This window comes from Elephantulus edwardii, unplaced genomic scaffold (genome assembly GCF_000299155.1).
Source record: "Elephantulus edwardii isolate Elephantulus edwardi_28Jun2011 unplaced genomic scaffold, EleEdw1.0 scaffold00095, whole genome shotgun sequence".
NCBI classification, from domain to species: domain Eukaryota; kingdom Metazoa; phylum Chordata; class Mammalia; order Macroscelidea; family Macroscelididae; genus Elephantulus; species Elephantulus edwardii.
Window position 1 is genome coordinate 12225750 of NW_006399845.1, and position 22141 is coordinate 12247890.

A 22141-nucleotide genomic window follows, 5' to 3' on the forward strand; every position below is an offset into this window, starting at 1 on the left:
TACTCACAATAGTTACCATACTTCTCGGCAACAACTTTATAACCATGTCATTTTCATAATAATTCTTCAGACTTCACTTGGCTGGCCACTGTATTTAGACACTCAGTTCATTGTAATAGTCATGTTTTCCTTCCACATAGCATTCAAGAAGTTGGTAAATAACATTTCCTTGGAAGCTTTCATTCAACAACTCTATTTCTAGTTTATAAAATTAGCAATGAGTTCTTCCTTGGGTGGGCTGAGAGTTGAACCATTGGCTCTCATTGATAGAAGGAGACAGTTTTGCGTTGAGGTTAATTATGTCCTTAGAATCCAGCCAAAGGTGATCTCCCATAGAGCCTGCCCAGACTCCTCAACTAGTTGTATATTATTCCTCAAAACTTTGTCATACGCTCCTTTGCCATGACTGTAAATAGTTGGTTTTCAATATGGACAGTTTGGAAGTAGAAAAATTTTTGTTGAGATTTGCTGTTATTTATTTTTTAAATTAAATATGGAAATGTAAAAAAAAAAAGCTGTCTCAAAGAATGCCAGCTAGGAGGGCACGGGGAAGAGAAAACAAATTATAATAAGCAATATTCACAAACTTTCAATTATTTTTCACAGGATTTTTAAAGTAAGTTAAAAATGATCACTAAGAGTACTATGGATTCTAAGAATACTAAGAATAACAGAAGAGGAATTGATGTCTTTGAACTGTGGTGTTGGAGAAGAGTACTGCCTATCCCATTAATGGCCAAAGAACAAACAAATGTGTCTTGGAGAAGGTGCAGCCAGTGTGCTCCTTAGAGGCAAAGATGATGAAACTTCATCGCACATGTTTTGGACATTTTGTCAGGAGTCATCATCCTTGGAAAGAGTATCATGCTTAGAAAGGTGGAGGATCAGCAAAAGAGACTCATTACCATTTGATCAACGCAGTGGCTGTAGCAACGGATTTTAGTATATTAGGGATGATGAAGATGGGGCATAGTAGCGCAGGACTCAGATCTACTATTTATAGTGTCACTATAAGTCATGGTCAACTCCATGACACCTAACAGCAACATTGTTCGACTATGTGAGCCAGTAGAAAATACTGGTGATTTGAAAAGAACTGAAACATTTCCACTTCTTCTCTTTACTTCTGGAATACTTCAGTCCTCAAAAGAGAACAAACCAGGCATCTATGCAGATGGGGATCAGGGGAGCCTCAATAGTCAGTGCAAGGTGTCTGAGCCCACTAGAGATGAAGACAGGGGACCACCCCAGGATAGAATGTCAGAGCCCAGATGAAGTTGTGGAAGGTGGCTGTGAGGCACACAGCTAGGGGCAGTGTTCAGAGTTTGACTACAAGGGTAGTAAATCAAGTAAGTAGATCAAATGAGTAAATATGTTAAGGATGGGGGGAAGGAAGCGGAAGGATAATGGGAGAGAAACAGATTTCTCACTGTCAGTGAAAGGACTTGGAGAAGCTACCACTATTCGTCAATGAGCTCATCTTGGGAAAATGGCATTCTAGGAGTGGGAAAGAGAGTGCTGGTGGGCTACTTGCAGCAGCTCCAAGGGAGAAAGATGAACAATCTCCTCCAGTGTGTTTTTCAGCTTTGGGAAACAAATGGAAAGTCAGCTATGAGTGAGTTCTGACTTGACAACAATGAGTTTGAGTATGTTTCTTTGTTTTCTTGCCTCATGAGGACATCAGCCCCATGTAGATGGCAGCCCAGAGGGTCACACCAGTCCTTCTCTCTTCAGATGAAGAACTTGATTTTGGAGTCTTTGCAGCCTGGGCACCTTGGGAGCCTAATTTGAATCAGGAGCCTGGGTTGAGACCTTAGTTGGTACTTGAGTTGTAAACTTAGCTGGAGCCTTGGCCCTACTTTTAGCCTTCGTTTTGGATTTTGGCCAGCAAAGCCTGGGCCCCTTGGCAGTGCAGGCTCGAACACACTTCCCAAGTCTGAGAAGGGTAATGGGGCGTGTCAGCTGAGCTTGTGGTGAAACCCCTTGAGATCCTGGGATTGAAGACAGCCTTGACCACATCGGCAGGTTAATCCATGGCCTAGGCAGTGTTGGCTTGCATCTTCTTGTTGTTGTGCTTCTTGGCAAAATGCCCCTCAGAAACTTGGGGCCTATCCTCTTAAGAAACGCATACCATTGTGATCGGGGTTTCTTGTTGGCATTGCTCTGCCTTTTGGGGATTGGTTGTGCATGATGTGGTTCTTGGACTTGGCCATGTCTGCACTGTGGTAGCAGCTCCCAGAGCTCCAGAGACCAAAGAGAAAGCTGAATGTGAGTTATGAGGACTGGGAAATGAAAAGTACAAGATGTGTCTGGAATTAGCTCATCATGCCAAAATCAAAGTAGCTCTCAAAGAATAATGGAGATGACAAAAGGATTCTGAAACCAGATTTAAAGGACTCTTGGTGACCAAATTCGGACAATTTGAATCTCAACATAATGTTGTTGTTAGGTGCTGTTGAGTTGACTCAGAATCATAGCTATCCTATTTACAGTAGATGAAACCTCACTCACCCTATCTAGTGCCATCCTCACCAAAATGCACAATCCATTTGTGTTTATATGCACTGTGTCAATCCATCTCCTTCAGGGTCTTCTCCTTCAACCACCTTCTTCTTCAAGTACAATGTTCTTCTTGATAACTAATCTCTCTTGACAACATGCCCAAAGTATCTGAACCAGAATATCAACACCCTTGTCTTTATGGCACACTCTGGCTACACTTCATCCAAGAAAAATCTGCACGTTCTTTTGGAGATCCATTGTATGGACTCTCCTCAAGTCAACACTCGCCACCAGCACCACAATTTTAAGGCATGAGGGTTTTTATGCCTTCCTTATTCATTAGCTTTCACATGCATGAGTCTATAGAAAACACTATAGTTTGAGATAACTTTAGTCATATATATATATATATTTTTTTTTTTTACAGAAAAGCTGGATTTTCATCCATTCATTGTTGTTGCACATTTTCCCACCTCTTGCTCCCTTCTGAATATCTTTCACATTCTAACAATGTCCTTGGTGGAAGATTTAGCCAATGAAATACAGTGTTTGATTTTTAGACTGCCACCTCCATGGTGTTGGTTGTGAAGTCAAGTAAAATGAGATATTGTTGTTACTATATGCCATCAAGTCACTTGCTACACATAGCGACCTTATTCTCTGAACCTTGCCCTATCCTGTGCCAACCGCATTGTCTCTGACATACCTACCCCCATTATTTCAATCACTGGGTCAATCCATCTTATTCAAGGTCTTCTTCTCTTACACTATCTCTCCATTCTTTCAAACATGAAGTCCTTCTCCAAGGATTGGTCCCTTCTTGCAACATGCCCAAAGTATGTCAGATGAATCTTCAGAATCTTTTCCTCTAAGGAGTAGGCTGGTTTCACCCTCTGCAGGATGAATTTGTTTTCCTAGTACTCCATGGTATATTCAATAGTTTTCTCCAGCATCACAACTCAAAGGCATCAATTACCTTTCTATTATTCTTAGTCATTATCTAGCTTTCTGATGCACAGGGAGTAATTGTGAAGACCATGGCCTGGATCAGGTGCACCTTAGTCTCCAGTCTGACACTGTTACTCTTCAGTACCCTGGAGAGGTCTCTAACAATAGATTTTCCCAGTGCAATTTGTCTTTTAATTTCCTGGCTGCTGGTACCAAGAATGTTGATTGTGGAGCCAAACAAACTGAACCTGTTAACAAACTCAATCTCTTCACTATCATTAGGTACTGTCAAGTCAGCACCAACTCACATATACCCTATATGTAACAGAATAAAATACTGCCTGGTCCTGCATAATTCACATAATCATTACTATGTTACAACTCATTGTTTTAACTACTGTATCTTACAATCTGACTGAGAGTTTTTATCTTTTTCTTGCTAGCCCATTACTTTACCAAAAGAAGCTCTGGTGCTGTAGTGTGCTATGTCCCAGGTGCTAACCAAGAAGTAGGCAGCTAGAACCCACCGCCTACTCTACATGAGAAAGATAGACAACTCTTCTTCCCATAAAGATTTACAGGCTCCAAAACAACCATGAGATATCATCTCATCCCAGTCAGAGTTGCAAAATTTAACAGAGCAGCAAGCAACAAATGCTGGCGAAGTTGCGAAGAAACTGGAACATTTATTCACTGTTGGTGGAAGTGTAAAATGGTACAGCTACTGTGGAAGGTGGTATGGCGCTTTCTCAAAAAGTTGCAAATAGAGATACCATTCGACTCAGCAATTCCACTACTGGGAATATACCCCAAAGAGACCATAACTGACATCCAAGCAGATATATGCACACCCATGTTTATTGTGGTTTTGTTCACAATAGCAAAGAGTTGGAAACAATTTAAGTGCCCATCAGCAAACGAATGGAAAAAGAAGCTGTGGTATATTCACACAATGGAATACTACATTGCATTGAAAAATAAGGAACTCATGCAATATTATTCAAAATAGGTGACTCTGGAGGACACTATGCTGAGTGAAGTATCTCAGTCACAAAAGGACAAATACGGCATGGCCCCACTGTTGTAAAGCAGGTCTGACCTCGGCGTTGGGAGGAGACTGAGAAGGATGGGTTCAATAATGTATACTGCATTGAAACAGATGATGGAGAAGACTGTTTAAGATGGAAAATTATTAGGGATTTCTGTCATGACAGGAGTCCAGAGAGAAGGCTGTATAGTGGAGTGGACCTGGGGGAGGGTTTGTAAAATAATGAAATAATTTTTCTTTTACTTTTCCAAGAAGGTAATGTACTAGGGGGGAGGGTTGGGAGGGGGAAAATGCAACAATGAATGAATGAATGGAAATCCAAATTCTCTGTAAATTTTCATTGAAATTAATAATAAATTTTAAAAAAGGGAAAAATACATAAAAAAAATTTACAGGCTCAGAAACCCAAGGAAGAGCTTGCCATGAGTTGTAATCAACAGTGGTAGATTCAGTTTGGGTTTTACTTTACCAAGCATGATGTCTTTTTAATAACATGCTTTGAAGAATTTGACGTGATATCTCAAATCTGAGACCATTCTGTCTTCATTTCTTCTAAGACATATTTGTTCATCCTTCTAGCAGTTCATGGTATATACAATATGCCTTGTCAACAGCATAGCTCAAAGGCAGTTATTTATTATAATCCATTGACTAAGATGAGAATAAGCAGATCCATATATATGTTACAAATTAATAAATTAAAAATTTGATGAGGAATGGGATATTTTCATAGTGTCAAAATATATCTTCACAAAATAGTCTTTCGTTACAAAAGGTAACTTTAAGCTTTGACCTGGCTCCAGTGAGCAAAGCAGTGGTTTCTAAAAAGACAGATCTACATTTTAGTCACTGGGACCTAGAAATATAAGTTTGGGGTGGGAATCTTTGCCCTTATGATTAAGTTAAGGGTCCAAAGAGGTCATCCTGGATTATCCAAATGGGTAATAAATCCAATGACAAGTGTCCATATAACAAACACCCAGAAGAGAAGACATGGAAGAGAAGGTGCTGTGACAATGAAATAGATACTGAAGTAATGCAGCTATAAGTGTGTGTGTATGTGTATGCACATGCGCACATGCATATTTATGTGTGTGTGGCATGTAATGCAAATATTGTTATATACCCTGGAGTCAGAACCAATGCATAGCTGACCATCTAATAGGGTTCCAGATGTTATAAATCGCAAAGGAAGAAACTGACCATCTTTCTCTTGAGGACCAGCTGGTGGATTTTAATCATCTGCTTGTGGGTTGGCAGCACAACACTTCACCCAGGAAGCTCCACCTTGGTCTAGGTATAGGTTTTGCATGAACACAATTAAATGTCCTGGGATTCCCATTTTTCTCAATGTTACCCATAATTTGTTATCATCCACACAGTCAAATGCTTTTGCATAGTCAATAAAATACAATTAGACATCCTTCTGGTATTCTCTGCTTTCAGTCATAATCCATCTAACATCAGCAATGATACCCCTGGTGTTACAACTTCTTCAACGAGGGAGAGAAAGACCTTCAACCAGGTGGATTGACATGGTGACTGGTACAGTGGGCTCGTGTGTTAGAAAGTGTTAGAATGACACAGGATAGAGGAGGGTTGAGATCTTTCGTTTATAAGGTCGCTATGCGTCACACTCAATTTGACGGCACCTAACAACAACAACTTCTGGATTCAGCTTGAATTACTGGCAGTTCTTACTAGATTACTATTCTGTCCATTATTCTTTAGCAAGATTTTACTTTTGTGTGATATGGTTCAATAATTTCTACATTGTGTTGGATCATCTGTTGTTTTTTTTTGTTTTTTGTTTTTTGTTTTCAGAATGGCAGCATTCTCTTCCAGTCAGTTGGCCAGGTAGCTAATGAAATAGGAATCCCAGATCACTTAATGTTCTCATGTGAAACCTATACCTAGACCAAGAAACTGTTGTCTGAACAAAGCAAAGGAGTTTAAAATCAATAAAGTTGTGTGCCAGTGCTTTATCCTTTCTCTATAACCATTCAATTTATATGCTGAGCACATAACTTGGGAAGTTGGACTTTATAGGGAAGAATATGATAGTCAGGATCAAGGAAGATTCATCAACAATCTGTATTGTGTAGACGGCATGACCTTGCTTGCTGAAAGTGAAGAGGACTTAATGCAGAGGCTGTAGAAGAGCAAAGACTACAGCCTTCAATGTAGACTTCATCTCAACATTAAGAAACTAAAAATCCTCACCACAACACCCTCGGCACCACAGCAGTCAAGAAATCAAAAGACATGTTGTATTGGGGAATCTGTGGTCAAGGTTCCCTCTAAGATGCTGAGGAACAGTGATGTCAGTTTAAGGACTAAGATGCACCTGAGGAGAGTCATTGTTGTTGCTGCTTTGTGTCTTTAAGTTGAGTACAACCCATAGCAATACTATGGAGAACAGATCTGAACCTTGTCTTATCCTCTGCCATCCTCACAATATCCAACACCCTCAAGTTCATTTCAATTACTTCCTTTGCATCTGAAATTGGACAATTACTAAGAATAACAGAACAACAGGTGCTTTTTGAAGTGAAGAGTACCGAATATCCCATAAATTGCCCAAAGAACAAAAAGATATATCTTAGAGAAGGTTCAGCCAGGGTGGTCCTTAATGACAGAATGGTGAAGCTTCATCTCACATATTTTGAGCACGTCTTTAGGAGAGTCCAGTCCTTGGAAAAGGACATAATGTTTGGAAAAGTGGAGGGTCAGTGAAAAAGAGGAAGACCCTCAACAAGACGGTTTGACAGTGACTGTAGCAATGGGCTTGAGTAAATCAAGGATAGTAAAGATGGTACAGGATAGGGCAAGATTCAGGTCTGTTGTTTATAGGCTCTCTGAGTTGTAGTCAATTTAATGATACAAACAAGAACAACATATGTTGGATGTAGGCCACTTTCCTAGGAAAAAACTTCTCATAACTGATTGGCTGATCACATCATGACAGGGATTACATTTTATTACCAAAGACAACCAGTCTAACTTCTATTACATCCCTGAGAATCCTAACAACCAGATCAAGCTGACACACATTAACCATCACACATGCAGAGAACAGATTGCTGCCAGAGGACACCTAACTGTATTCGGGGGTGGGGGCTCTGTCGAAGGGGAAGCACTTGGAATATGGTTCTCTTGCACTTCCATTATGAATAAGTATATAGAATAATAATAATATTTGTAAGACTGCCCTGAAAGATGCTGAGCATCCCATCTGCACTGGGAGCCAGGAGGAGGGAGAGGAATGTGGAGAATTTAGAGTCTACAGAACATGGGCGGTGGTGGGCTGATCTTTGGGCTCATTCACAGGATGGGCCTGAAGCCCATATGGGATGAGGCTGGAGTTAAGACTGTAGGAAAATATCCAGGTTTAATATGAAGGGACAGGATAGGCTTCTCGGGAGGAGAGGGTGGATGGGGACCAAGTTTCCATCACTAGTTATGTGCACAGAAGACTACAGTGGCTCTGGCCCAGGCCCTGCTTGGGGCCTGAGTGATTCTCTGCTGTTGCAACCTCACATCCTCATCTGGATGGCCAAGCTGAGCACAGCCCCTGGAGCTAGTCCCAATCTGTTTCCTTCTATTCTTTGACAGGAAACTCCTGGAGAGCCAGCCCCCACCCCCCACCCCACCCGAGCACTCCCTCTCTCTTTTTCACTATGGACAGAGCCTCCACGGAGAGCAGCTGCCTGCCCACCACACACCCAGCTGACATGGGGACTGTTGGAACAGCACAGCTGTGCTGGGCGATCCTGGGCTTCCTTCTTCTCCAAGGTAAGACACGTCTGTCACCTTTCTCCAGCAATTTCTCTCTGGAGGCTGAAAGTCATGATCACAAGGATCAGGATATAAACCAGACATTCTCCATCCAGGGCCATCCCCAAGGGGAATTCCAGAGATTTCACACAAAGCATCATTTGAACTCGGGGGATGGTCATTACCAGGCAGTGGTAAATAGAAACTTAGTTAAAACTTTCCGTGGGAAGTTTTCTGGGGAGACTTGGAGCCCTGAACAAGGCAGCTTCATGAAATGTGGGAGTCCTTGTTTTGATATGAGATTGAGGTTAGAAAGCTCCTTCCTTCCAGGGTGAGGGCAGAGGGTAGAAGCTGCGGGTTCAAAGCTGGCTCTATCTTCTCTGTCACTATTTCTGGACAAACTTGTCTGTACTTTAAGCTTAACACATGATTTCTCTCTCCTTCTGTTTAAATGTTGACAGTAAGTAAGCTTAAATCATAGCCAGAGAGACTTAAGTTAGACACAAAGAACTACTTACCAAGGAGGTTGTATTTTACAGCCTTACCTGAGGGCTAGATGAGATGATTTCTGTGGGAAATTAATCTGAAACAACTTTCCAGATAGGACTTTGATAGGTGATGACTCGCAAAGCCATTTACTCTAATTTGGGTGAGTTGCAGGGAACCAGGAAAAGTCCAGGAGATTGTGACTCACAGGGCAGCAACTTCCCCTTGGTCATCCCCTCCCCATCGCACCCTCCAAGAGGTCTTTGCGGAAGATTTATAAAATTATGGTAGAAGCAACAGAGAGAGAAACAAGGGTGCTGTTACTGGCAAAGGGTAATGAGAAATCTATCAAGCTGATCCTTTGTTGATTGTGGGAGAGCGAGCTTGAGTACCGGAACATTCTGCTTCCTGGAGGAGACAGATATCTCACAAAGCTCATGGATGGGGGAAACCTCTGATTGTTATTCCCTCTCTCCTTAAGGAAAGAGCCTTAGATTCTGTCTAGGACTGGGGACTAGGCTGCTATAGAAGGGAGGAGATGAGATAGAATAAAAGGTAAGACTTGTGAGGTGGCTTTTCATAAATCTAGGTTTCTTCCAACTTCCTTATTCACTGTTCTATCCCAGCCAAGAGCCAAGGTCACTACATGCCCTGATAAACTCTACTTAAGTCTTTAGTACCACTTACCTTTCATTCCAAGAGCTTACTCTGTCTTTGATTTGCCGGACTAAGGAATCATTCTGAGGATATCCAGACCCATGAAGGAGCTTGACTGTGGATATACAAAGTCAAATCAGATTTGACCTGAAAGAGTTGTGAGAATGGACCAAAAATGTCTAGCACTTACTATATAAGGATTGATTATCAGGTGAGCCCTCTGTTAAAGGCTTTAACACATATCTCAACCTCCTTACAAATGAGGAGATAGCTACCAACGCATTATAAAGAAGATAAAACTGAGGGCCAGGTTGCACAGAACATGACAGAGCCACGACTTGAACTTAAGCCTGCCAAGTGCCAAGATCCAAGATTTTAAAGATTAAATTATGTTACTGAAGAAAATAGCAGGGTTGGGAAGGGGTTAGGTAGAAAGGGACAGAAGACATTCGTGTAGGGAATAAAGCCCGTAGACTGGGTTAGGGAAAGCAGGAAAAGAAGACACCCCAGTAGCCAACATCTTTTGGGTACATTTGCACCCAGTGGTCAGAGGCACCTGTCTCCCAGAGACACAGACACTCCCTCCCCACCTCACAAAAGAATCTCTTGGAGGTAGAAAGTTTGAGGAGAGACAGGGAGCAGAAAGCTCAGAGAGACCAGGCAACTGGGACCTGAAGCTTGTGAACTCTTCTCAAAACAATAAAGAGGTTTTTTCCTAAATAAATGCAGAATGGCAGTGCACAGTACCCACTAAAATATAAAATTATAACCTAATAGTACTTAGATATGCTTGACCAAGAACTGATAGATAGATGTTTTCATTCCATCTGCACCCACCCCTGGAGGGTTCAGTATAGGCTGGAGTGCACCCATTTACCCATTTAACTCCGTTTACCTCTCCCTCCCCCATTCCTCATCTAATGAAGCCATCAGAGTTGGTGACTTGGAAAAACATGGCTCAGGGCTTGGGCAAACTGAAGTTTGGAAAAATTAATTCTACATTATTCAAATGATAGTCCCATGGAGGAAGACAGTGGGTTAAAGAAAATAAACAGACTAGCAGGCTGCCACAGGCAGGGGAGGGCCCCTGGCACCCAGCCAGCTCTGTGTACTGAGGCCTAAACTTTGTGCTTCTCCACTGATGAGGAACCAGGGAGCAGGAGGGCCAGGCCAGGGGCTGCAGGCCCAGGCTGAGCCTCTGACGGGAACATAGCTGGGCGGCTCCACTTCCCCACGTTGTTTTCCTTTCACATTGTTCACAGGTTTCAAGAATGATTTCATTGTGGAAAAAGAGCAAACACAACCTGACCTTTTAGGTCCTACACACATAGCAGGACACATATATGGGTATGTTCACACACACACACACACCCCCATACACATACACATTTGCAAGAGAGATGTGTGTGTGCTCTGTGGACACACAAAAAGCATATGAGAACTTCTTACTGGATACTCTCTAGGTTTGGTCAACACAACCATTTCTAAAGCAGACCATGATTGCAGGAGTAACTTTCTATGACAATAAATTGGACACTCATCCTAGAGCTCTTGCTTACAAATACCTTAACCTGCTTCCTGTGCAGGACTCACCTCCCCCAAGCTCAAGACAGGCAGAGAGACAGGCCAGATACAAACTCTAATCCCTAGCCCTATCGTATTCACCATATTGCTCCATCTCCTTTCTTTGGGGATGACAATTTTCACAGGGAAAAAGAAGGATTCAATGATAGAGTGGTGGGTACACTAGCTGAAGGACTTGAAGTCTTGGATTTTTCTTTTTCTTCATCCTTTTTTTAAATTTTCCCCCCTTTTTAAATTTTATTAATGTAAATGAAAATTTACAGAGACTTTGGATTTCCATTCATTCATTGTTGCACTTTTCTCCCTGCCCACCCCTCCCCACTCAGTACACTCTTCTCTTTGAAAAGTAAAAGTTCCTCCATTGTTTTACAATCCCTCCCCCCAGGCAGTCTTCACTCTGGACTCCTGTCATGACAAAAATACCTCATCACATATCCCTTTTAAACAGTTCTCTCCCTCATCTGTTTCAACGCAGTATACATTATTTATTCCATCTTTCTCAGTCTCTCCCCAACCCCAAGGTCAGTCCTGTTTTACAACAGTGGCGCCATGCAGTATTTTCCCTTTGTGACTCAGATATTTCACTCAGCATAATGTCCTCCAGGGTCACCCATTTTGAATAATATTGCATGAGTTCCTTGTTTTTCAATGCAGCGTAGTATTCCATTGTGTGAATATACCACAGCTTCTCTATCCATTCATTTGTTGATGGGTGCTTAGGTTGTTTCCAACTCTTTGCTATTGTGAACAAAGCCACAATAAACATGGGTGTGCATATATCTGCTTGGATGTCAGTTATGGTCTCTTTGGAGTATATTCCCAGTAGTGGAATTGCTGGGTCTATTTGCAACTTTTTGAGAAAGTGCCATACCGCCTTGCACAGTGGTTGCACCATTTTACACTTCCACCAACAGTGAATAAGGGTTCCAGTTTCTCTACAACCTCATCAGCATTTGTTGCTTGTGAAGTCTTGGATTCTTGCTTAGGTAAATCACTTGCCTTGTTCTTGGACATATTACTAGCTTTAAATTTTAAAAAAAATTAATACTTCTTGACCTGTGTCAGGTTGGTATAAAAGCCACATGGAGTTGAAGAGATGGGGAAGGTCTTTGGAACTTTGATGGTGGTGACATGAGATGGTGGTGATAGTGTGAAGTTATAGTCTCGGGGGAAGTCAGCAGCTTTACTAGGGTTCATGTCTTTGGTCCTAGGCCATGTGTGTCTGCTTCTAGCACAGGAGGCTGAGAAAGTCAAAAGGTTTAGATTCCAATATGGGTTCTGTTCTGGGCAGGAGAACTTACCAAGCCAGTCCCCTATGTTTTGCTTTCACTTTCAGGCCACAACTTCCAGCCCACAACAACCCAGCCCACTAGCCCTCGGGGTAAGATCAAATACACAAGGCCTACTCCAGGTGATGTAGAAAAGATAAGAGGAGCTTTAGAATAGTTCTGCTCTGACCTCGGGTGATGGTGACTGAACCCAGAGCCTTCGGCACATCCAAAGTTGAACTCACCTAGGGATATTCCACCCCTACCTCGCCCCCTGCCACTTAACCTATTCTAACATGTCTTTAAAAAAAAAGGATAGAGAGGAATGGAGGGAAGAAGAGAGAGAGGCAGCAATAGGTAGCAACAAATGCCTTAATCTCTGATGGTCTGTTTCAGGAAACTTCAATAGTCTAAGCCTGACCATAGAGACAACTTCTCCCAACACAGGTGAGTAGATGTGCTTGACAAGTTGGCAGTCCTCACCCCATGCTCCCAGCTATTCAGTGACACTTGAAGCCCAGGAGTTCTGGGAAAACCCACTGCGTGGTGTCACCAAGTCGGCCTCACCTCCAACTCCACATCTGACCTTATCCTTGCAGGAGATGTCCCTTCCTCAGCATCTAACAGCACAGCTTCTCTGTCCATCATTAGGACACCAGGTACTACTCTATGGTTCAAACCACAACTCCCACACAGCGGATGGGCCAGGGAAGGCTTTCGCTTGACAGGAGAATATAAGCCAGTGAGGGAACAGACACGTAAACAGGACTACCGCTAAACAATTACAAAATGGGGCAAGCAGGGTTGTGATGGGCACAGGCTTGAGGAGCTGTGAGGGCCCAGAAAAATGCCAACCACTTCAAATTTGAGGGGCCTGGGAAGATATCTGAGTGAGTGACCTCTGAAGCTGAAACTTGAGGAGGAAGAAGCCAGAGGGAGATGAGGGTGGAGGCAATGTAATAGATTTCAAGCAGAGGGCGCTACACAGGTGAAGAGAATGTGAGAGGTGGGAGAATGGCCCTTTTCCTGGAACAGAAAGCAATCATTCTGGACTCTGTCCTGGCTGAGACCCTAACTAGGCCCTTGATGTGCTTTCTGATCCACAGAACCTCCAAAGAAGGCCTCAGAAACCCCCATTACTACACATCAAACCACCACTCTGAGGTCAAACATCATGGGTGGCCAATCCTCACCCTCAGTGGGCCTACGCTGGTCCCAGCCACAGAAGCACACATCAGGACTTGGTGAGTGCCCAAGTTCAGGGCAGGCAGTGGAGGTAAAGGACACCAGGTTCTATCTGGGTGGGTTTTTCTTCTTCACTTCAGGAGGCCCAGTCCTTCTCTATACTCAAAGGCCTTAAAGGCAGGATCTTATATCAATGACACTTTTTTTTTACACTTTAATTTTTGAGAGGATAACAGAGGTTTATTGAGACAGTAGAGACAAGAACTTGGGCTTGGTCATAGGGAAAGTGGAAGGAGCCTGGACCTAGGCTGATAAACAAGTACAGAGAAAGAGAAAGTAGTAGAAAATGTCAGCAAAGGCTTCTTTCCTCTCAGGGAAGGCAGATATTTGCCAATTAGAACAGAAGAGCTGGGGGAAGGGAGAATTCTCTCCAACTTCGCCTTTTTCATGGTGTAGGCCCAGGGGCGCCACACAGCAGCAACCCAGTGGAAGAAGTCCAGTCTGTACTCACAATGAGAGGACTCAGTGACATCCTTCTTTCTCTCATATCATTCGCTTGACTCTGGGATTGTTTGAGTTTTGTTTTTAATACTCCTCAAATCCACTTGGGAGGGAGGTACAGAGAAATGAGAAATTGGAAAAATAATCAGGCCTGAAGTACAGTGTACTGAAGAAGGGTTGGGAGGAGTGATTACATCACTTTTCAAGAAACAGAGACTTGTGCTCCTTACTTAGCTGGCTGCCTGGCTTGTTAGGTCAGCCTCTGCATATACACACGTTCCACATCCTCCTTTCCACCACTTTGACTTTTGGCAAAGCGCAGAATGGCCACACTTCACCCAGCTGGCTTCCTATCTATGGGACAGAAATCTCTTTCTTCTGGGCTTCACGGGAAGGTGGGAAGAACATAATGAGAAAAGGATCCTGAATCTCCTGGGGAATGCTGGAGCCAGCAACAGGAGCACCCAGCAGCGTCCATCGCATCACCACACACCACCATGGTCTGACCTCCATACGCTGGAGATCTGGTTGAAGTGGCAGGAGTCTTTTTTGGGGGGTGTGAGCTCCCCTGTATTCACTTACCTAGTAGGTAGGAGTGAAGCGAACTCTCTCTGGTCAGCTATGTCCATCCTCAACACTGAAGCACCCATTATTCCCACTCCATCTTAGGCAAGTCCCAAAATATCACTCCAGAATCTACCACCATGAGCCTGAATTCAGGGGAACCCCTGACCATCCTACCCAGCCCCACATCAGAGTCGGTGCTCACCGTGGCTGCATTTGGTGAGTCACGAGGGGACAGTGGGGTATGGGAGGGAATTACACCTAGAATTGAGAAGGACTCTGGGTATAAAACACAAGTAAAGCCTTGCCCATTTGCTCCAGGGTAATTTGACAGAAGGAAAGGCTCTGTTGGCTTTTCATGTCAACCCTTGGCTCTGTTGACTTGCATGTTCCTAGGGGAGGCTGGACATACAAGGACGTCCCACTCTAGACTGGGGCAGCAGGCTGAGAGCTCACTTGTGCAGTAAATAAATGAAATTCACTTTACTTCTGAAGCCTAATTATTTAGCACTTAGCCAAGAGGATTCTGGGCTCTAGTTGCCTCCTTTTGTTCCCTTCTCATCCTCCCCTTCACTCTATTCGTTCTCTCTTTCTCTTCAGGAGTCATCAGCTTCATTGTCATTCTAGTGGTTGTGGTGATCATCCTTGTCAGTGTGGTCAGTCTAAGGTTTAAGTGCAGGAAAAACAAGGAGTCTGAAGGTAAGGCCCTGCCCACAGGGTCCCCTTTGATCCCTCTGCTGGAGAGATCCGGAACTAACTTTAATGGCTGAGACCCACATTGGAGTTGGGAGACAAATTGGCATTTAAGTACCATTTGTCAAAGGCAATGTGGGTAAACTTTGCCTGGTAGACCAGGTGTCTGAGTTACAACATGTGATTCCTAAACTGTGCCTTCGGTTTTCACAGATCCTCAGAAACCAGGGAGTTCAGGGATATCTGAAAGGTAAGACTGCCAAGGTATAAGGAAGGAGTCATCTATCTGCTCTCCCTCTCCCCATTTTCAAGAGGGAACCAACACTTCCTCAACACCCCAACTCCACATAGTCACACCCTGAACCTCCACTGAGTCACTGGGTGAACAAGACAAGGACACAGAGAAATCTGAATGGAGACAATCAAAGATGGTGGAGAAGATGGATTAGAACTCTAGCCCAGAGTTAAATCTCTATAACTCTGTCCTAAAAATGTGGCAACTCAGATCTTATTTAAATAAGAAGATACTTCATCTGTACTCATTGTTATTGTGTGCCATTGAGTCAGAATGCATAGCTGACCCTCCAGTGGGTTTTCATAGGCAGTAAGTTGTACAGGAGGATATTGCCCCACGAGCCACGTGCCACTGAGACTGCAGTGCATCTATAGTAGCTCTATGTGCCAGCCAGGGAGCTCTAGTGGCCTAGTAGTAAGAAGTCATGTTGCCAACCCAAAGGTCCGCATTTTGAATCTACTCTGGCTCCACCAGAGTCAGATGGACAATCTCCTTCAGTGCGATGAACTGGCTCTGAAAACCTGCTGGAGGGTTAGCTACAAGTCGTTCTTACTCTACACAACAACGACAACACGTACAACACTGTGGTAGTTCCCTTGAGACAGTATTATCTCAAATCCTCACAGCAATTCTCTAAGGTGGATAGCACTTCGTTTTAAACCTGAATACAATAAGATTTAAGAAAGGATTGACCTTTCAAGGCTACACAAGTATTAAGTAGTAAAGCCAAGATTTAAACACAGGTCTTTTAGGCTTCCAAGCACTTATTACAGCTAAAATAAAGACGTCTTCTTGTTGTTGTTGTGTAACATCAAGTCAAAACTCACTGGTACAGGACGAGATTGTCTCTCCTTCTCCAGTGGAGCATCTGGTGGATTTGAACCATACACCTTCAGGATTGCAGTGCAGCTTCTTGAACTAGGCCACGAGAGTTCCCTAAAAATACTTAAAAAAAGGTCTAAATTTCAACATCATCAACCCCACAACTCCTTGACTCCCCATTGCCTTTCCTCCTCCTCCTCCTCCTCTAACCTAGATTCTCTCCCTACCCCTAGCTCCACAGCCAATGGTGCAAAAGACAGCATCACCCTCATCTCCATGAAGAATATCAACATGAACAACAGCAAAGGATGCTCCTCAGCAGAGAAGGTGTGTTTTTCCTCTTGCATTCCTTCCCTTCCCCAAATGCATCTATATGTTCTTCCTATCTTCAAGTTCCTGAGTCAGAAGGAGATATTTTCAAAGACTGAGGTTCTCCTCCCTCTCCCCTACTGAAATTCCTCCCTCCTAGAAATTTACCCTTCCTCATTCTATGTTTATTTTTCAGGTTCTGTAAAAGGCAACCTTGGGGCCCCAAGGGCCTGGAAATGATGAAACAGCCCTGTGACTGTAATGAGGAAGTGATGAGATTGGTAGGGACAATGAACTATACATAAATTATTTTATTGTTTCACAACTACTCCCAGTTCTAAAGGACACCAGCATTCCTCCAGATCTGGGAGCAACCTACCAGTACAAGAGACTCCCAGATGGACAGCCATTCTAGAAACACAGCTGCTCCCGTTCTCTCAGAGTAGGACGAAAGTACAAGTCAAGGAAAATTACAAGGTGGATTGATCTTTTCTACTTTGCATTAAATAATTTTTCTGGCCTGCAGTTTAACTTCTTTGAAGATTTCATCTCTTTGGCACATTTCTTTATTGAATGTTCTAGCAGTTTCGGTATCTCCTTTATTAGGCCCCAAGTAAGTTCAAGGTTCTTTTCTTGTGGGGAGCACTCTGAGAAACCTGGGAGATGTTCAGAACCTTTTGTCAAGTCTGCTTTGGTTTGCTCAGCTTATTAAGAAGGGTTGGACTGACTAGGCACCTCAACAAAAGAGAAAGAGAAAGGAATTAAACCATGACTAATCAAGACGGGTAAAGATGTGTCACATCTGGAGACAGAAGTTAAATCATTCCAACTAGGAAATTCCAGTGGTGAGAGTTGAGTAAAACAAAGCAGCTGTCCTCTGCCTGCTCCAGGTTCCACATGTCTCACTCTGGCCCTAGATGTGGGAAAACTGAGCAAATTAGGAATAAGGTTAGGTCTGTGACACCATAACCCAAAACCGCACCCACTTTACCCTATAGGACTGTTAAATCTTTGTGTTTTATAAAAAGAACATAAATCTGCATAAATACTGTACAGTTATTTAAAGAGAAAAAGAAAGCCAGTATGTACTTTCTTGGTAATAGGTATCTTTGTCATGATACTAGTTTGAAAATGAATCCTGGTCGAATGAAATCAATGGAAGAGTTATTTGTGTGTTTGCAAAGATCAACTTTATAAGCATATATGGCCCGCAGTTTGGAAGACATGTAGAGTATCATTCCTGCTCTCTATTCCCAAGAAATAACAAGCTATTTTCGTTAGGATTTAGACTTTGCAAAGTGAAGTGAGAAAGTCCAGAATAAAACATTTTACTCTGTCTCTATTTCTCATTAAAATGATTAAAGTAAGACTGAAGAAAAACCTACCTGGATCTACAGTACATCAAAGGCAGTGGAAATGGACTCCTAGATGAAGGAAATCCGGCGATGAGACTGTATTCCTTTTTAGACCTGAAGCTTGTTTTGACCAATTAACCCCCTTCTCTGAACCTGTTTCCTTAATTTTACAGTGAGGTGGTTGAGCTACTTGGCTTTCTCTGTCTTTTCTAATTCTTATAATCCATAGCCCTATAAACTCCTGTTGGGGGTGGGGAGGGAAGAACACTATGAAGTGAAAAATCCCTGGGTGAAAACCAGAGGCAACTCTATGTGACTCTGGGAAGGTCTTTGACATTCTTATGTATTAATAGGGAAGAGTGATCCCTATCTGCTCAGTCTACCTCACAGGCTACTGGGAAGGTAAAATAGAATAGTAAATGAGGAAATGCTTGGGAAGTAAATCCTAGCTGGGACTTATATAAGACAATATGGAACACTGCCAAGATCCCACTTTAGGATCAAGGCATTTATTTCTCCAGCTGCTATGAGTGTTGGCTGCTAGATGCTAACAGCTGATTGACAAGGGTGAAGGTTAAAATGAAGATTTACACCACTTGTTTCAATTTCTCCTTCTCCCCAATCTTGCTTCCCTTATACCTCATAGCTATTGTTTCTAGAAGCACTCACCAATAAACCTTGGACATGCAAATTTAAATCTTGGAGGTTTTTTTTCCTTCCTGGGGTATCCATGGTGTGGCAGCAATGTTTTGGTTTGGATTGGTTTTTTTTACAGTGAGAAGTATTATGCACAACCATGTTTATTGCAGCTTTGTTCACAATAGCAAAGAGTTGGAAACAACCTAAGTGTCCATCAACAAATGAATGGATAGAGAAGCTGTGGTATATTCACACAATGGAATACTATGCTGCATTGAAAAACAAGGAACTCATGCAATATTATTCAAAATGGGTGACCCTGGAGGACATTGTGCTGAGTGAAATATCTCAGTCACAAAAGGACAAATACTGCATGGTGCCACTGTTGTAAAATGGGACTGACATTGGAGTTGGGGGGAGACTTAGAAAGATGGGATAAATAATGTATACTGCATAGAAATAGATGAGGGAGAAAACTGTTTAAAAGGGATATATGATTAGGTATTGTCATGACAGGAGTACAAAACAAAGACTGTATAGTGGAGTGGACTTGGTGGGAGGGATTGTATAACAATGAAAGAAATTTTCTTTTACTTTTCAAAGAGAAGAGCAAACTGGGGGAGGGGGAAGTTGGGCAGGGAGAAAAATGCAGCAGTGAAATGAATGGAAACCCTAAGTCTCTGTAAACTGTTATTAAAATTAATAATAATAAAAAAATTTGAGAAGTATTAAACATTATTTTATATCAGACACAAACCACATTGAAATGATTTTTGTTACTTAAAAGGCAACATTTTAGACAGGGAGTTTGAATTTGATTAACAGTCAAGAGCAAATAAAGTCTTTGCTACTTTATTGCCAGCCCTTACATTTAAACAGGCTGATGCTAGACATTTAAGCAGGTGAGTTGTGTTCTGTTCCATGTGACAGTAAAGAGGTATCCTCATATTTAAATAAGATTCATTTAATTAGTTGTAGAAATCTAAATATAAAAACCATCTCCTATAGATTGTGAGGTGGCATCCACCATTTCTGTTAAAAACTGAGTATGATAAATCCAACTAACCCAGAGTCCAGTCATTTGTAAGGGGAAGGAGGGAATAACACCCGCTAAACTGAAATTACTATCAAAATTTTAGAAGTGTGACGATAATAATTTAAACAAAGTTAAGGGAGCTCTAGTGGCCTAGTGGCAAGAGGCTGCACTGCAATCCCAGAGGTACGCGGTTCAAATCCACCAGATGCTCTGCTGGAGAAGGAGGGGTCAATTTCTTCCTGTACCAGTCAGATCTGATTTGACGGTACACGTAAAAATAATACAATAAAAATTAAAAAAAATTTTTAAGTCAATCTTACTGAATGCAGGACTGTCTAACAAAAAATATTCTATCGGCCATTCATGACCTAAATTCTGGTATGGGATCAATTTAAATGTTGTTGATGTTGTTGTTGCTATGTGCCATTGAGTTGCCTGAGACTCATAGCAACACTATGTACAACAGCCCTAAACCCTGCTCTATTCTGTGCCATTCTCACTGTCTCTGACACACCTACCCCCATTACCCCAGTCACTGAATCAATTTAAATATAGTACATGTTAAACACCTGCTGCAGAGTGTCAAGGACTGCAGCCTACAATATGGATTGAGGCTCAATGTCAAGAAGACAAAGATTCTCACCACTGGACCAATTGGCAGCATCAGAATGGATGGTGAAGAGACTGAGATTGTACAGAGCTTTAGCTTGCTTGGCTCCACAGTCAACAGTCTTGGCACCAGTAGCCAGGAAATTAAAAGGTGCATTGCCATGGAAAAGACTTCTCTTAGGGACCTCTCCAAAGTACTGAAGAGCAATGGTATCTCTCTGGAGACTAAGGTGCGTCTGATACAGGCCATGGTCTTCGCAATCACTTGTTATGCATCAGAGAGTTAGGCAATGACCAAGGAGGATAGAAGGAGAATTGATGCCTTTGAGCTGTGGTGTTGGAGAAGAGTATTGAGAATACCATGGACTGCTAGGAAAACAAACAGATTTGCCCTGGAGAGGGTTAAACCGGGTGGCTCCTTGGAGGCAAGGATTCTGAGGCTCCATCTAACATACTTTGGACATGTTGTGAGGAGAGACCAGTCCTTGGAGAGGGACATCATGCTTGGGAGGGTGGAGGGACAGCGCAGGAGAGGAAGGCCCTCTATGAGGTGGATTGATTCAGTGACTGAGATAATTGGGATGGGAGTGTCAGAGACAGTGCGATTGGCACAGGACAAAGCGGAGTTTGGGCTGTTGTACATAGGGTCGCTATGAGTCGCAAGCGACTCGACGGCACATAACAACAACTACAACATGTTAAGAAAAAGTCACAAGACATTTCTATTTTGTAATAAATAAGGCAGTGGCCAATTATGCTACTCATGGTTAGCATTTTTTCCTTTTGCTTAATTTTAATCGAGATTTTATTGTAAATTTATAAAGAACTTGGATTTCCACTCATTCTTTGTTACACATTTTCCTCCCTGTGCCCCTTCTCCCTAGTTCATTTTTTCTTTAGAAAAAAAAACTTCTTTCATTTTTACACAATCCCTCCCACAGACCAACTTAGTATGCAGCTCTTATTCTGGATTCTTGTCACACTAATAATAACTAATCATATATTGCTTTTATACAATTCTCTCCCTTGTCCATTTCAATGCCATGCACATTATTTACCCCCTCTTTTCTTAATTTACCCCAAACCCTCTGTCATTTCTGTTTTATAACAGTGGAATTATACAGTATTTGTCTTTTTGCGACTGAGACTCAGCATAATGTCCTCCAGGGTAACCCATTTTATATTTCATGAGTTCTTTGTTTTTCAGTGCTGCATAATAGTCCATTGTGTGAATATACCAGAGCTTCTCTATCCATTCATTTGTTGATGGACACTTGTTTCCAACTCTTTGCTATTGTGAACAAAGCCACGGTAAACAAGGGTGTGCATATATCTGCTTGGATGGCAGTTATGGTCTCTTTAGGGTATATTCCCAGTAGTGGAATTGCTGGGTCAAATGATATTTCTATTTCCAACTTTTTGAGGAAACACCATTATTGCCTTCCACAGTGGTTGCACCATTTTACACTCCCACCAACAGTGAATAAGGGTTCCAGTTTCTCCATAACCTCGCCAGCATTTGTTGTTTGCTGCTCTGTTGAATTTTGCTATTCTTATTGGGTGAGATTATATCTCACAGTTGCTTTGATTTGCATCTCACTTAGAGAGCTAGGGATTGTGAACATTTCCTCATGTGTTTGTTTGCCATCGAAATGTCTTCTTTGGTGAAGTGTCTGTTCATATACTATGCTCATTTTTTTTTTATTAATTTTAATGAAGGTTTACAGAAACCTAGGGTTTCCATTCATTCATTATTGCACTTTTCTCCCTCCCCACACCATCCCCCCATGCCCATTTTTCAGTTGTGTTGTTTATCTTGTTGTGGTGCTGTAGCATTCTGAAGCTAAGCTACCAACTCTGCCC

At 42.3% G+C, this 22141-nt stretch overlaps 1 protein-coding gene across 1 annotated transcript; it reads left to right on the plus strand.

Annotated features, from left to right (window-relative positions):
• The first annotated feature begins 8232 nt into the window (after nucleotides 1-8232).
• On the plus strand, nucleotides 8233-17571 carry ECSCR (endothelial cell surface expressed chemotaxis and apoptosis regulator). The gene is made up of 10 exons (XM_006891233.1): nucleotides 8233-8293; nucleotides 12339-12413; nucleotides 12667-12717; nucleotides 13377-13571; nucleotides 14626-14739; nucleotides 15121-15219; nucleotides 15427-15463; nucleotides 15802-15804; nucleotides 16564-16657; nucleotides 17557-17571. The coding sequence occupies exons 1-10, from the start codon at nucleotides 8233-8235 to the stop codon at nucleotides 17569-17571; spliced, it is 744 nt and encodes a 247-aa protein (XP_006891295.1).
• Nucleotides 17572-22141: the final 4570 nt, after the last annotated feature.